Raw genomic sequence first — 16,978 nt, 5'->3', positions numbered from 1 at the left:
ACACCAACTATACAGGAAACCTTCGTAAGTTTATAACAAAATTATAAGACAAGCTAATTATTCACCTTCAGATTTAATGACCAGACTGCTAATAATAATTCAGATATTGCAGATCTGTTTGCTAAATTCTTTCAGTCGACTTATTCTACATTGTTTCGGAACCCACACCCTATCCCTTTTCAATCCCACATTTAAATTGTATGTTTTTTCCTAGTATTACTGAAGACTGTATTATCTCTAGCTTGTCATCTATGACGTCTTCCTTCGTTCCCTGTCCTGATACCTAGTTGCATCCTTAAAATGTGTTCGAATTCACTATCTAAGCCTTTATCTCGGTTATTCTTTATATCGAGTGAGATTTGTACCTTGCCAAACTTTCGGCAATACTAAAGCTGTTTGAGAAAATTATTACGTCTTCCCTTCAACACCTATCCAGATCCACTATTTCTGCTTGTCAGCATGGATTCATGAAAGGTCGTTCGTCGCTTACTAACCTTTAAGAATTGACTACCCTTGTACACCATGGCTTCCGTAAAAAGTGTCAAACTGATGTTATTTATACTGACTTTAGTAAGGCTTTCGATACGGTTGAATATTCTATGCTTCTCGCGAAACTTAACATAATGGGTTTTTCCCCAAAACTATTGGCTTGGTTAAAGTCGTATCTTATTGGCAGAACCAAAAGGTGTCTTTTCGTTCCTCGATATCTAAAACTGTTCTAGTTACGTCAGGTGTACCCCAAGGCAGTCATCTGGTCCCACTGTTGTTTACACTGTTTTTAAATGATTTACCTTTGGCCTTGGCTCATTTACGCGTGTTCATGTTTGCGGATGACGTCAAGATTTGTTATTCCTATAATTATCCTTCATTCCAACAGTACTTGCAATCAGATCTCGATGCGTTCTGTGATTGGTGCCACGTTAATAAATTACACCTTAATGCCTCTAAGTGTTCTTTTATGACTTTCAGTCGTTTGTCTCCGTTCCTAGCTCATTACTCTGTTAAGTCTGTTCTGTTAGATTGTGCACCATCGTTCAAAGACTTGGGCGTTTTCATTTAATGTTCATATTTCTTTTATTGTCAATAGAGCATGCAACCTTCTTGGCTTCATTAAACGTTGGGCCAAAGAATTTGATGATCCCTATGTAACAAAGGTTTTATAAACTTCGTTAGTTCGCCCTACTCTAGAATATTGCTCGCCAGTGTGGAATCCGCAATATGATGTTCACCAGCGTAGTATTGAATCGGTACAGAAGCAATTCCTTAAGTTTGCGTTACGCGGTCTTAATTGGGACCCGAGTTTTCGCCTACCTTCTTATTCTAGCAGACTTCTTCTTATTAATCTTCCTTCACTTTACAACCGTAGGCTCGTTTTTGGAATTCTCTTTCTCCATAAACTAGTCAACGGCGGCATTTCTACTAATTTACTAGATACGCTATATTTTTGTGTTCCCTCACGTCGGACCAAAAATTTTTTTCCTATTCTCCTTAGTAGATGTCTGACTAACTACTCTCTTCATGAACCTTTTCGTGTTCTTTACCAATCTTTTAACAACCTTTCTCACCTAATTTCTCCTCATCTTTCCGTCACTTCTCTTCGCGCTATACTTTTTAATCATCTACAGCGAAACCAATAATAATATTATGGACTTGGATTGGCTGCAACTCATTCCTGACCACATTGGCTGTGACTTGGGGCATAGCTGGCACCTTATGCAATTAGTATTTTTAGATATTTAGTTGTGTATATAGCTAAGCTATCTTTTTCAATTAATTAAATATATAAATAAATAAATAAATTTTGTCTTTAGCTTAAGCTTATTGTTCATTTTCAATTCTAGCATTGATAATGAATTTTAGACGTCGAATTCTAAATCTTCCATAGTAATCTTAAATTGTGCATCACTTGCATCACAAATAGATCACAAGTTTCAGTCGATATAAATCGGTTCAACCGCTGCCTACTACGTCATCATCAAATCAACTGCAAGGGTATATATCATATATAAATTAAAGACTACCTTATAAATTTTAAAGTAAACATCCGTTTTTTTTATATACAATTGGACACTTGCTTTAATTCAGCATTTATTACTGTAAGAAATTTTGTACTTTACTTTTAAGTATTCATTCATTAAATAAAGTCCGGTCTTTTAACTCAACAAAATAATATCTTTCTTTTCCTATAAGAGAAAGAAAGACCAGATATATAATTGGCGCAGTCGTTAGGATCGGTAAAAGTGAACTTGTTATTCTATCCGTGTGACACATAGAATTATTATCCGTGCGTTACATAGAGTTAGTGAATAATCACTATAAAACTCCGATCCGACATCAAGAACTTACGGGAACGCTCAAAAGTCTACAACAGTGAAAAATATTTACCCCAACTGGGCGCGGAAATATCAACTGTGTGTGTGTTACAACCATAAAATTCCAATTGCGAAACAAAAACGCCAACTGTGTGCGGAAATATTAACTGTGTGTGTTACAACCATAAACTCCAATTGTGGAACAAAACGCCAAATTGTGTGCGAATAGAATAAAACACCACTAAAAAAACAAAAATGGCCGTAGAACTCACCGAAGCCCACCTCAATCAAGCACTGTCTTCGAGCACTGTGATGGAGCACCAGAGAATCTGACATCATTCATAAGGAGGATAGATTTCATCATGCACCTTTATCCAACCCATGACATAAGGCAACATAACATATTGTTCAGCGCAAAATTGCAAATTGGACAAGCCAACACCTGGCCGGAACTAAGATCATTCCTCATCAATGAATTGAAGACGCAGACCCCATGTGACGAACTTCTTCGACTCCTCTACAACACCAACTATACAGGAAACCTTCGTAAGTTTATAACAAAATTATAAGACAAGCTAAGTCTTGAAAACGATGCAAATAACACTACTCTTTATACAAATGCTTTAAATAACACTATAAAAGATGTAATAAACAAAAAATTACCCGATAGAATATTTATGACGTTAGATAGATATGATATAACCACAGTTAGCAAGCTGAAACCAGTAGCTCAAAGGGAAGGGTTATACGAGAATAGTATAAAAGAAATCAGAAAATCAAATCAAAGCTAAAATCAAAACCAAAAAAGTGGAAAATCTTTTGTACCCAATAGTACAACTGCGTGTAAAACAAAATAATGCGATACAACACAAACCAAAAACTTTTCCAAGAATTTCAACAAAAATTAAATATTGACAGGGCTCAAAATCCAATGAATTATCAACAGCAAAATAACTATCCAAAAAATAATGTAGCAAACCAGCCTACAAAAAGACAAAGAGAAAGAAATAGTGATAATGGAAATTACATTCCAATAGTATAAAAACCCATTTAACAGGCAAATATAATTCATTAGAGGTTCAGAAGACAAAGCAGAAACATCAACCTATTTTTATAAATCAAACATAAAAATAATATACAAAGAAATGACCAATGCTTACGCGAGGGATATAATCAAAAGATATCTTTGCGGTAAGAAAACTGTACTATATTTTCATAATGAGATTATCCCATATTTCAACAAGCCTTTATAGATATAATTTGATCAAGAGCAAATACAATGAAGTAAGTAAGTCGTCTCGCCGACTAAGGTATACCATACACCAGTAAAGCAAATATTTCAACTTTATTAAACAAATGCATTTTCACATGCTTCTTACAAGCATATCTTAGTATCTCGCTCACTCAATCATACGAGCACCCTAGCGCCCCCACCAGCCAACGGCCAACTCCGGCCTTATGGAAAAACGTTTATATGCATAACTCGACTGTTTTTTGTCCGATTTTAATCAAATTTAGTATTTTGCTAGATATTAGTATTAAATTTAAGTGTGCCAAATTGGATTGCATAAGGTAAAAAAATACGGGAGATAATCAAGTTTTTCAAATTACGGGGGCGGAAAAGGGCGTGGCAAAATTTTATGCATACAAAATGTGTGCATTTACTAAGCGAATATACATACCAAATATGGTGTCTCTAGCTGGAATAGTTTTTGAGATAAACGCTTTTTTTAAATTGCGGGGGCGGGAAGGGGCGTGGCAAAAATTTGAAATAAACTTGATCACTCTACATACTACACGAGTCTACATACCAAATTTGGTGGCTCTAGCTCTTACAGTCTCCGAGATCTAGGTGTTCATACGGACAGACGGACGGATGGACGGACGGACGGACGGACGGACGGACGGACAGACGGACATGGCTAGATCGACTCGGTTGTTGATCCTGATCAAGAATATATATACTTTGTGGGGTCGGAGATGCTTCCTTCTGCCTGTTACATACATTTTGGCGACTTTAATATACCATTTCACCCTATGGGTGTATGGTATAAAAACCTCGAGCATTAAGTTAGAGGACCTTCAAACGTTTGCACAATTCAAAGAAATAATTCTAAAACAACATAAAGAATTATTACATCCAGGAATCGAAAAAATCGAAAATCGAATTAATTTGTTTAAAGAAAAATATTATTTCCCCGATTTTCAAAACCTAATTCAAAACATTATGCGCAGTATGCAATATCGCAAAGACAGAAAATAGAAATACAAAACTAACTTTAAAATAACACCAAAAGCTTTTAATATCAGAGAAAAATACGTCATGGACTTTTTCATGATCGACAATTTACAATTCCTTTCATGCATTGACATTTATTCCAAATTTGCAACACTTGTAGAAGTAAAATCTAGAGATTGGTTAGAAGCCAAGAGAGCAATTATGAAAGTATTCACTGAAATGGGCAAACCAATAGAAATAAAATCAGACAAAGATTCAGCATTTCTGTGTATAGCACTAAAAAATTGGTTACAAGAAGAAAATGTATAGTTAGAATTTACAAGTAAAAACGTCATTTCAGACGTAAAAAGATTCCATAAAACAGAAAATGAAAAACTCAGAATTATAAATTTTGAAAATGACATCGAAGATAAATTAATCAAATTTGAAAAAATTCTCTACATATACAACAATAAGATGAGACATAAAAAAACTAACCGAATACCAGCGGACATTTTGATCTACGCAGGATCACCCGACTATAATATCCAAACGAACAAAATACATCAAATAAACAATTTAAATAAAGATAGACACGACTATGTATTCCAGCTAGCAGTGCTTCGTCTGAAAGAGCTTTCTCTCAGGCCCGGCTATTAATTTTAGAAAAAAGAAGCAGAATTGCCACAAACAGCGCCATGATAAATGAAAGTATGTTTTTAAATTTAAATGTGAAAAAAAAATTAAAAATACACTTAAGTGTTTTCAAGCCCTGTTTTCAGCTAGGCGATGAATCGCATAATGATTTCTTCAATTTGCATCCATAATTTGTCGACTACCGATTTGTACTTCATTTTTTTTTCAGGCACAATTTGTCTTAATGTCCTGGACAATGAATCCAGCAGCGCACTTTGCTTGCGAACCAGTTGATCACGACTCGCTCTTCCTCTCGTTGGCGAACTTGTCTCTCTAGTTTTATCTTTGCCAAATGGTCCTTCCAATCTTCTACTGAATTAGTTACAACCGCCTTCAGTTTGCTGAAATAGTCCGTTACAAAGTATTTCATTGTTTATTAACTCCTGGTGACTTTTTTCGAAGTTCTCTCATACGTAGTATTGAATCGGTACAGAAGCAATTCCTTAAGTTTGCGTTACGCGGTCTTAATTGGGACCCGAGTTTTCGCCTACCTTCTTATTCTAGCAGACTTCTTCTTATTAATCTTCCTTCACTTTACAACCGTAGGCTCGTTTTTGGAATTCTCTTTCTCCATAAATTAGTCAATGGCGAAGTCATTTCTACTAATTTACTAGATACGCTATATTTTTGTGTTCCCTCACGTCGGACCAAAAACTTTTTTCCTATTCTCCTTAGTAGATGTCTGACTAACTACTCTCTTCATGAACCTTTTCGTGTTCTTTGCCAATCTTTTAACAACCTTTCTCACCTAATTTCTCCTCATCTTTCCGTCACTTCTCTTCGCGCTATACTTTTTAATCATCTACAGCGAAACCAATAATAATATTATGGACTTGGATTGGCTGCAACTCATTCCTGACCACATTGGCTGTGACTTGGGGCATAGCTGGCACCTTATGCAATTAGTATTTTTAGATATTTAGTTGTGTATATAGCTAAGCTATCTTTTTCAGTTAATTAAATATATAAATAAATAAATAAATTTTGTCTTTAGCTTAAGCTTATTGTTCATTTTCAATTCTAGCATTGATAATGAATTTTAGACGTCGAATTCTAAATCTTCCATAGTAATCTTAAATTGTGCATCACTTGCATCACAAATAGATCACAAGTTTCAGTCGTATAAATCGGTTCAACCGCTGCCTACTACGTCATCATCAAATCAACTGCAAGGGTATATATCATATATAAATTAAAGACTACCTTATAAATTTTAAAGTAAACATCCGTTTTTTTTATATACAATTGGACACTTGCTTTAATTCAGCATTTATTACTGTAAGAAATTTTGTACTTTACTTTTAAGTATTCATTCATTAAATAAAGTCCGGTCTTTTAACTCAACAAAATAATATCTTTCTTTTCCTATAAGAGAAAGAAAGACCAGATATATAATTGGCGCAGTCGTTAGGATCGGTAAAAGTGAACTTGTTATTCTATCCGTGTGACACATAGAATTATTATCCGTGCGTTACATAGAGTTAGTGAATAATCACTATAAAACTCCGATCCGACATCAAGAACTTACGGGAACGCTCAAAAGTCTACAACAGTGAAAAATATTTACCCCAACTGGGCGCGGAAATATCAACTGTGTGTGTGTTACAACCATAAAATTCCAATTGCGAAACAAAAACGCCAACTGTGTGCGGAAATATTAACTGTGTGTGTTACAACCATAAACTCCAATTGTGGAACAAAACGCCAAATTGTGTGCGAATAGAATAAAACACCACTAAAAAAACAAAAATGGCCGTAGAACTCACCGAAGCCCACCTCAATCAAGCACTGTCTTCGAGCACTGTGATGGAGCACCAGAGAATCTGACATCATTCATAAGGAGGATAGATTTCATCATGCACCTTTATCCAACCCATGACATAAGGCAACATAACATATTGTTCAGCGCAAAATTGCAAATTGGACAAGCCAACACCTGGCCGGAACTAAGATCATTCCTCATCAATGAATTGAAGACGCAGACCCCATGTGACGAACTTCTTCGACTCCTCTACAACACCAACTATACAGGAAACCTTCGTAAGTTTATAACAAAATTATAAGACAAGCTAAGTCTTGAAAACGATGCAAATAACACTACTCTTTATACAAATGCTTTAAATAACACTATAAAAGATGTAATAAACAAAAAATTACCCGATAGATTATTTATGACGTTAGATAGATATGATATAACCACAGTTAGCAAGCTGAAACCAGTAGCTCAAAGGGAAGGGTTATACGAGAATAGTATAAAAGAAATCAGAAAATCAAATCAAAGCTAAAATCAAAACCAAAAAAGTGGAAAATCTTTTGTACCCAATAGTACAACTGCGTGTAAAACAAAATAATCCGATACAACACAAAACCAAAAACTTTTCCAAGAATTTCAACAAAAATTAAATATTGACAGGGCTCAAAATCCAATGAATTATCAACAGCAAAATAACTATCCAAAAAATAATGTAGCAGAGAGCAAAGAGAAAGAAATAGTGATAATGGAAATTACATTCCAATAGTATAAAAACCCATATAACAGGCAAATATAATTCATTAGAGGTTCAGAAGACAAAGCAGAAACATCAACCTATTTTTATAAATCAAACATAAAAATAATATACAAAGAAATGACCAATGCTTACGCGAGGGATATAATCAAAAGATATCTTTGCGGTAAGAAAACTGTACTATATTTTCATAATGAGATTATCCCATATTTCAACAAGCCTTTATAGATATAATTTGATCAAGAGCAAATACAAAAACCTCGAGCATTAAGTTAGAGGACCTTCAAACGTTTGCACAATTCAAAGAAATAATTCTAAAACAACATAAAGAATTATTACATCCAGGAATCGAAAAAATCGATTAATTTGTTTAAAGAAAAATATTATTTCCCCGATTTTCAAAACCTAATTCAAAACATTATGCTCAGTATGCAATATCGCAAAGACAGAAAATAGAAATACAAAACTAACTTTTAAAATAACACCAAAAGCTTTTAATATCAGAGAAAAATACGTCATGGACTTTTTCATGATCGACAATTTACAATTCCTTTCATGCATTGACATTTATTCAACACTTGTAGAAGTAAAATCTAGAGATTGGTTAGAAGCCAAGAGAGCAATTATGAAAGTATTCACTGAAATGGGCAAACCAATAGAAATAAAATCAGACAAAGATTCAGCATTTCTGTGTATAGCACTAAAAAATTGGTTACAAGAAGAAAATGTATAGTTAGAATTTACAAGTAAAAACGTCATTTCAGACGTAAAAAGATTCCATAAAACAGAAAATGAAAAACTCAGAATTATAAATTTTGAAAATGACATCGAAGATAAATTAATCAAATTTGAAAAAATTCTCTACATATACAACAATAAGATGAGACATAAAAAAACTAACCGAATACCAGCGGACATTTTGATCTACGCAGGATCACCCGACTATAATATCCAAACGAACAAAATACATCAAATAAACAATTTAAATAAAGATAGACACGACTATGTATTCCAGCTAGCAGTGCTTCGTCTGAAAGAGCTTTCTCTCAGGCCCGGCTATTAATTTTAGAAAAAAGAAGCAGAATTGCCACAAACAGCGCCATGATAAATAAAAGTATGTTTTTAAATTTAAATGTGAAAAAAAATTAAAAATACACTTAAGTGTTTTCAAGCCCTGTTTTCAGCTAGGCGATGAATCGCATAATGATTTCTTCAATTTGCATCCATAATTTGTCGACTACCGATTTGTACTTCATTTTTTTTTCAGGCACAATTTGTCTTAATGTCCTGGACAATGAATCCAGCAGCGCACTTTGCTTGCGAACCAGTTGATCACGACTCGCTCTTCCTCTCGTTGGCGAACTTGTCTCTCTAGTTTTATCTTTGCCAAATGGTCCTTCCAATCTTCTACTGAATTAGTTACAACCGCCTTCAGTTTGCTGAAATAGTCCGTTACAAAGTATTTCATTGTTTATTAACTCCTGGTGACTTTTTTCGAAGTTCTCTCATACGTATTCCAGGAGCTCAAGTTTCTCCTCGAAATAAGATGGCTTCGTTTTCCTGACGAAAGAATCCTTTTTGGTATTTCGAATGAAGGCCTGAATTTTGCCTCTCCTCGTTCTGTCTGCTGCTTATAAAACTCCTCCATGTTCTTTTATATTCTTATGTAATTGCCTTTTTGTACTTGTACTTGACTCGATGGAAGTTTTTTTTATTTTGTCAAAGACAGGGAACGCTCCGACTCGTTCCTAAAATTGGTCAAGTGTAGCACAAATAAGAATAAGAAATAAATCGAAGTCGCCTTTTGATTAGTGTTTAACAATAGTTAATTTTTATTTCCAACTAGATCGTGCATTGGCTTCCTCTCTCTCATCACCTATGACGTACATTTGAAGAAATTTATGTTCACTATCTGGGAAGCATTATATTTCCTAATGTTTGATAGGAAATGATTCAATTCAGTAGGGGATCCGGACAGTCTCAAGCCTGGCTGCACGCCTTTCGGCTGGTTACAATAAGAATCCTCTGATTTGCCTTTGCAGCTCCGCTTCCAGTACCAATTCCCGCTCTTCAGTTCTATTCGAAATCATTGATCCCAATCTTTCTGGGTTGTGAGTACGACGACCCAAATTCGCTTTTTTAGGAGGCATTATTTCTTTAGTAACTTTCCGTTTGTAACTAAAACAGGAATGAATGAATGAATCCGCCTACTGCGGATTGATACACGGAAAGCTGTTATAAAAACCCATTTTATTCGCGCTCGCGAAGATTTTATTAATATTTTTTTCCGTAAGAACCTTCTCCTAATAATAACAAAAACAACAAAAAAAGAATTAGTGAAATCGGTTCACACATTCACGAGTGATGCCGTGACCAAGGAAAACGGGTTTCATTTTGTTTGTTTCTTTTGTTGCTACCATAATTTCGTCTAAATATATAATAACTTTTTCATCCCGGCAAATATCCTGTTTATAAACCTTTGAAATGTAGACGGCGCATTTTTAAGGCCAAATGGCATACGAAGAAATTCAAACTGACCAAGCGGTGTCGTAAATGACGTAAGCTTCACTGAATCCTCATGCATGTATACATGGAAAACCCATTATTTAAGTCGAGTTTCGAAAATAACGTTTTTCCTGAAAGTCTATCTAACAGATCATCAATAAGTGGAATAGGATAACTATCTTTTAAAGTCGCCTTGTTTAATTTTCTCACCAGTTCACCAGTAGTCTTTTTTACGAGCACGATTGGAAACATATTCTGACTCGGTCTCATCTATTCTTTGCTTAAGTGTATTCGTCAATTATTTATTTTAGCATTTGGTTTTCTGCATCGATTTGTTCATTTACTGCTTCGTTCTGTTCGTTTGCCGTTACTTCTTGCTGCTGTTGACCTTGGAACAAGTCTGCCTCAAAATTTTGCGTCTGACCGGCGCCATCGTCCGACGTATACAAAATGCTCTTTAGGTGCTCCAAGAAATCTTTTTCACGGGGATCCGCGCACAGGGCTGAGTTGGTTTAAGCGTTCGGCTGGCACATTTTTAGTGTCAGTATCTTGTAAACCTAGGTTTTTGCACCAGATTTGTAACTGGGACATTGAAAAATCATCAGGAATTTTTTGAATCCATTATTGTTTTTTAATATTTTTTTCTTTGCTAAATTATAGATTTTTCACTGCTACAAACTGAGCACATGTTAATAATGTTTGGAATCAGGTTTTGAAAATCGGGGAAATAATATTTTTCTTTAAACGAATTTTTTTTTCGATTCCTGGATGTAATAATTCTTTATGTTGTTTTAGGATTATTTTTTTTGAATTGTGCAAACGTTTGAAGGTCCTCTAACTTAATGCTAGATTTCGAGGTTTTTGTATTTGCGCTTGATCGTATTATTTCAATAAAAGCTTGTTGAAATATGGGATATTCTTGTTCACTATGAAAATATAGTACAGTTTTCTAACCACAAATATATCTTTAATTATATCCCTTGCGTAAGCATAAGTCATTCTTTGTATGTTATTTTTATGTTTGATTTTTAAAAATAAGTTGTTGTTTCTGCTTTGTCTTCTGAACCTCCAATGAATTCTCTTTGCCTGTTGAAATAATTAATGGGTTTTTCTACTATTGGATTGTAGTTTCCATTATCCTCATGAGCACTACGTATTAAGTTTTCATCTGTTTTAATTCTGGAAAGGGCATCTGTTGAGTTTGGCGCTAAGGTTCGATGTTTTAGCGGGCCCACAAGAAAACACTCCACTTTTCACGTGATACTTCATTTATTTCTTCCACGTGTATTTCTTATGCTAATGGGGTGTGTATGGTGTGTTCGATGTTTTAGCGGGCCCACAAGAAAACACTCCACTTTTCACGTGATACTTCATTTATTTCTTCCACGTGTATTTCTTATGCTAATGGGGTGTGTATGGTGTGTGTGCCGTATGCGAGTCGTTATTATGCGAGCCGTTTGTAAGCGAGCCGTTTGAGAGCTGCTATGATTGTAAGCGAGCCGCTATAAATTAATCGCCCTTACTCGCGGTTGTAACCAAACTGTTCTGTCCGCCGCTTAGTAACAAGCATAGAACCTAAAATGTAAGCTTAAAGCGCAAGATGCAACGGTTAATTTCCCAGCACGTAGGCTGGCGCTTAAGAATAAGTATGAAAATGAAAGAGATTGAGTGATATGGTGGCTGCGTCGGGTCTGCTGGGCAGTTACTTTAGCCACGGGCCGTTGAAGAGTCCCGTTGGCAGTTCTGATGATCACTCGACGCACCTGGTTGTCTTTGGCCAGGATTGTTTGCTCGACTATACCTTTTGGCCATCTATTTCGGGGCAGAGTCTCGTCCAATATTACAACGACGTCTCCAGCTGCTATTGGTGGTCTCTTCGTAAACCATTTTCCTCGCCTGGCTAAATCTGGAACGTATTCGCGTACCCATCGTCGCCAGAATTGATCGGCGAATTCTTGTACAGCTTGCCACATGTGCTGTACGGTGTGTGTGGTTTCGAAGACTGGTTTATAGCCGCTTGCTGATCCTAGTAGTAGATGGTTAGGGGTGATAGCCTCGTCGTCTTTGCTGTCCAGAGAGACAAAAGTAAGCGGTCTGGTATTTAGGATGAATTCCACTTCCCAGAGTGCGCTTTGTAGGCCCTCGCTGGTGAATTTTCTCGCTGGGCAGATTGCGTAGAGTACAGTCTTGACGGAACGAACAAGTCGCTCCCATGCTCCCCCCATATGAGGAGCGGCTGGTGGATTAAATTTCCATTTGATGTCATCGAACGCCGGTTGCACGGCGTTGAAGCTGATCGTCTGCGCTTTGTCACAGATAATCTTTTCAGCAGCTTTGAAGTTAGTGCCATTGTCGTTGTAAATTTCTCTCGGGGTCCCGCGCCGATTGATGAAGTTTCAGATGCACATTATGCACGATGCAGTGTCCAAAGAGCACGCCAGTTCTATATGCACTGCCCGTATGGTTAAGCAGGTGAAAATAACGCCCCATCTTTTTTCGCCGTCCTACAGCAACCAAGAAGGGCCCGAAGTAGTCGATACCGACGTAAGTGAAGGGACGTTGGTAGGCAGCCAGCCTGGCGATGGGCAGGGGAGCCATTTGCAGCGGAACAGGCATGGCGCTATCATTTTTACAGCGTTGGCAAGACTTCCGAATGCTTTGTATAAGACTCGTAGGCGTTGTATGTAAAACATGCCTCGAATCCTGTTAATACACGTCTCATGGGATGTGTGGTGCATTTCCTGATGATACCAGTTCACTATGAGCCGAGTAATGTGGTGCCCATATGGGAGCAGTATTTGGTTTTGGCCGTTTAGGGTTTCTGCTCGCCCTCGGATACGTAGGAGCTGGTTTTCATCTAGAAAGATATTCAAACATATGAGTTTAGAATTTGTTTTTAAAGGTTTACCTCTCGTTAAGTTGCGAATTTCTGGGTTGAATTCAGATGACTGCGCATGCCGCAGTAGGAGTGTGCGTGCCTGCTGAATCATCTCGTAAGACACCTCTGTAGGTGGCGATGCCTTCTTTTGTTTCGCTTTCAGTTTCTCAATGTAGAGAATAAAGCGCGCTAAAGCTCGATATAGCCTGCGCCAGTCGGAAAAAATATTCCGCGTTAAGTTTTAGCTCCATCGGCGAATTGTCGATGAAGAGTATGTTATGCCTGACTTCAGCATTGTTTGGTGGCCCCAAATCATCGCATTTTGGCCACTCGTGTTGATCCTGCAGCAAATAGTCTGGACCGTGTAGCCAAGTTTTATATTTATTGGCGTTGTTTGTTTTAGTAGCAAGATCTGCAGGGTTAAGGTTGGTTGGAACCCAGTTCCATTGGCTAACGTTTGTGAATTCCAGTATTTCGCCCACGCGGTGCATGACGAATTGCTGAACTTTCGTGGATCCATACGAAGCCATTTGAGAACAGTCTTGAGTCGGACCAATAACAACTCGAGTTAATTGACAAACTTGGATTGCGTTGGATTCGGTTACTCAGCTTTGCTCCGATAACTGCGGCCTGCAGTTCCATCCTTGGTATAGATAGTGGACTCAACGGTGCCACTTTCGCCTTGGAGGCCACGAAGCTGAGGTAGGTTCTTTCCCCCTGGCGTATCCGAAGGTAGCAGACTGCTGCATATGCCAATTCGCTGGCGTCAACGAACGTGTGTAACTGGACATCATGGATTTGATCGCTGCTGTTGAAATAACATCTCGGGATGGTCAATCCGGCGATTGTTGTAAGGATCCGTTTCCATCGTATCCATTTGGGTAACAATGCGTCGGGCAAACCAGTATCCCAGCCAATGCCGCTTCTCCAGACTTCTTGCAGTAGGATTTTCAGCTCTATTGTAAAGCATGAGATGAAGCCGAGTGGGTCGTACATTGACATAAGTACTTGCAAGAGCTCGCGTTTGGTTGGTGTTTTGTCGCTGTCTAAAACGTTGCGCTTCAGCCTGGCGAACTTGCAGATGAATGTGAATACGTCGGAGTTCGGCATCCAATATAAGCCGAGTACCTTTTCTGTTGCGGTAATTTCGACAGCTTCGGGGAGTAGCGAATCGCTCTTTAGTATTCGTAGGACCTCCTTTGAGTTCGAAGACCAATTGCGTATGTGGAAACCACCTGCTGCATGGATGTCTCTGACTTGAGTTGCGATGTTTCCGACTTCCACGTAGTTGTCGCCGCTGTATATAAAATCATCCACCTAGTGGTAGTCCTTCATGGCTTGTGCTGCTTGAGGGTACTGTTGGCAGAATCGATCTGCATTTTTGTCACGAATAAAGTGTGCAATGCAGTGTGCGCAATTGATTCCGAAAGTAAGCGCTTCCATAACATAGACGTTAGGCTCTTGCCTCTCGGATTTGCTGTCGAACCACAGAAACCTTTGCGCATGGGTGTCTGCTGGTCTCACTCGGATCTGGTGGAACATCTCGGCGATATCGCCACAGATCGCCACTCGTCCCACTCGGAATGAGAGTAAGAGGTCAAACAGGGAGTTTAGGAGATCTGGACCACTCCAGATGTAGTCATTCAGGGCCTTGCCGCCGGATTGGGCGGCTGCATCCCATACAAGCCGGACCTTCTCTGGTTTATTTGGATTTTTAGTTATGAAGGTTGGTAGATACCATGTCCGTCTGTTTGGTGCAGCTATTTCCTCCGGCGTCAGCATGCGAGCATAGCCCTTTTCGACGAGGTTTTCGATTTGCTTGGTGATTTGCTCCTTCAACTGTGGTTGTCGGGAAAATTGCTTTTGTAGGCATTTAAGCCGTTTTAGTGCGTTTGCGTAGCTATCAGGTAATAAAACTTCAGGGTCTTTCCACATTAGACCGACCTCGTACCTGCCGTTCTTCAAGGCGGTAGTAGATTCAAGTCTGGTTAGAGCTTGAGTTTCTTCTGGTGATGATAGCGGTTTTGCTGTGGTAGCGTCTAATGAGAACGCTTGTTTGATGATCTCATGCAGCTTGGCGTCTGCGTCTCGGCATCCACACATGTGAACGCTGACATTAGCTCTAGTGGCCCTTGATGGCGTGGAGCTTTGTAGTGCCCATCCCAGTCGCGTCTTTGACGCTATTGGTTGGTGCCATGCCCCTCTTTGATTTTAAGGGGTACGGCGAGGTTCCAGTTATTTGTGCCGATTAGGATGCTTGGGCATGCGTTGGTGTATGATGCTATCGGTAGTCCGCTAGGTGGGGGAATTCTTTGGCGAGAGCCCTTATGTTGATAGACTGTACAGGTAGATCCAGGGTATCTACACAGTGAACCTCTTCCAAGTAGAATTGATTGCCATTATGTGGATTGGCAACCGTAAGCGTGACACGTTCCGATGCATTTTCTTCGCGTGTTGTATCGTTGGTCCATTTTAGGCACAGTGGATCTGGAACGCCTTTTAAGCCGAGTTGCTTAAAGACCTTGTTGTCGATGAGCGTTATTGCCGATCCCTCATCTAGAAATGCAAAAGTGTTAGTGACTTTCGTTTTATTGATGATTTGTATTGGAATGACACGGAAATATGTTGAGCCAGACTCTCTGGATCGTTGGGTGTGCTTGCCCTCCGGCGTATGCACGTTGGTGACCATAGCTGGTCTGTTTGGGCTGCTGGATTTCGCAGCCTCTGGCATCGGCTGCATCTCATGGATCAATGGGTGATGTTTGCTTCGGCAGCCTCGTATGCCGCAACCTTTTCACGTTGGCACTTTTGGTGATGACGGTTTAGGCATTGTTGGCAGAGCTTGTGATTTTTCAGAAAAGACATCTTTCGTTGATGTGGCGTGGCTTTGAACGATGGGCAGCTGTGTATTTTGTGCCCAGGTTCGTTGCATACGACGCACGTAATTTCCTTGACCTGCTCTTTAGGTGCCTCTGTGTGATGATTTAGGCTTCCGCTCTTCTTATGGTAAAGCGGCGATGTTACCTGGCTTGCTGCTTCAGCTATGTCGTAGATCCATTGCTAAAGATTCCATTGATGGTACCTTAGTGTCTTTGGGAAACATTGCCCACTGCAGCTTCAATTGTGTGGGGAGTTTCTCTAGTAGCTCTTGTACGAGCATTGGGTTTTGCATGTAACCTGTGAGTCCACATGCTTCCATCGTTGAGTAGATGTTTCGTACACACAGTGCGTATTCGATAAGTGGTTCAAGCTTATCTTTTATTGCGGGTAGTTGCCGCGTTTTTTCCAGTAAGTTGTGCAAAATATGCTCTGGCCGACCGAAACACATACGTAATGTTTGTATGATTTCAGGGACCATTGCTGGTAAAAGGAGTTTGGATTGAACTAACTCACGTGCTTTTCCCTTTAGGCTAGCTTGCAGCCGCATAAGATTTTCTGCATTCGTATACCCAGCGATTTCCGTACTTGTCTGAAAACTACTGTAGAATAGAGGCCAGTTCTGAGGATTGCCATCAAATGTTGGAAGCTCTTTCGGTATCGCTTGACGGGCTGCAAGTTGTGCCGCGCTTGGTATTGCTGTGTTTAGGTCTATGTCCATTCGCACTTTACTTTCTGGATAGTACGATGCAGCACTGGTTTGAGTATTTGTGAAATTCCAGGGAGCCATCGGCGTAGCACTTAGGTGCGGTTGTTCGCGTGTCGTGGCACGCGTGTTGTTTGAGGTTAGGAACGGCAGCTGCGGTGCCACGTGATCGTAATGCCACGTGTCGCGCACAGCTGAGTGTGTGACCATCGCTTTTGTTTGCAGAAGTAAAAATAGGAACAGCCGTCCTAGCTGTGTCCGGGAATATTTTTGGCGGGC

The 16,978-nt window shown here is 38.9% G+C and overlaps 1 protein-coding gene across 1 annotated transcript; it reads right to left on the bottom strand.

Annotated features, from left to right (window-relative positions):
- Window positions 1–13,283: 13,283 nt before the first annotated feature.
- LOC124461957 lies at window positions 13,284–15,219 on the bottom strand. The gene is made up of 4 exons (XM_047013356.1): window positions 15,057–15,219; window positions 14,641–14,813; window positions 13,722–14,433; window positions 13,284–13,657 (listed from the first exon to the last, which is right to left on the bottom strand). Exons 1-4 carry the CDS (start codon window positions 15,217–15,219, stop codon window positions 13,284–13,286), a joined length of 1,422 nt encoding a protein of 473 aa, XP_046869312.1.
- Between the last annotated feature and the right edge of the window lie 1,759 nt (window positions 15,220–16,978).

This window comes from Drosophila willistoni, unplaced genomic scaffold (genome assembly GCF_018902025.1).
Source record: "Drosophila willistoni isolate 14030-0811.24 unplaced genomic scaffold, UCI_dwil_1.1 Seg773, whole genome shotgun sequence".
Lineage (NCBI taxonomy): Eukaryota > Metazoa > Arthropoda > Insecta > Diptera > Drosophilidae > Drosophila > Drosophila willistoni.
The sequence above is the reverse complement of the archived record's forward strand: the minus strand, read 5'-3'. Positions and strand labels throughout refer to the sequence as shown.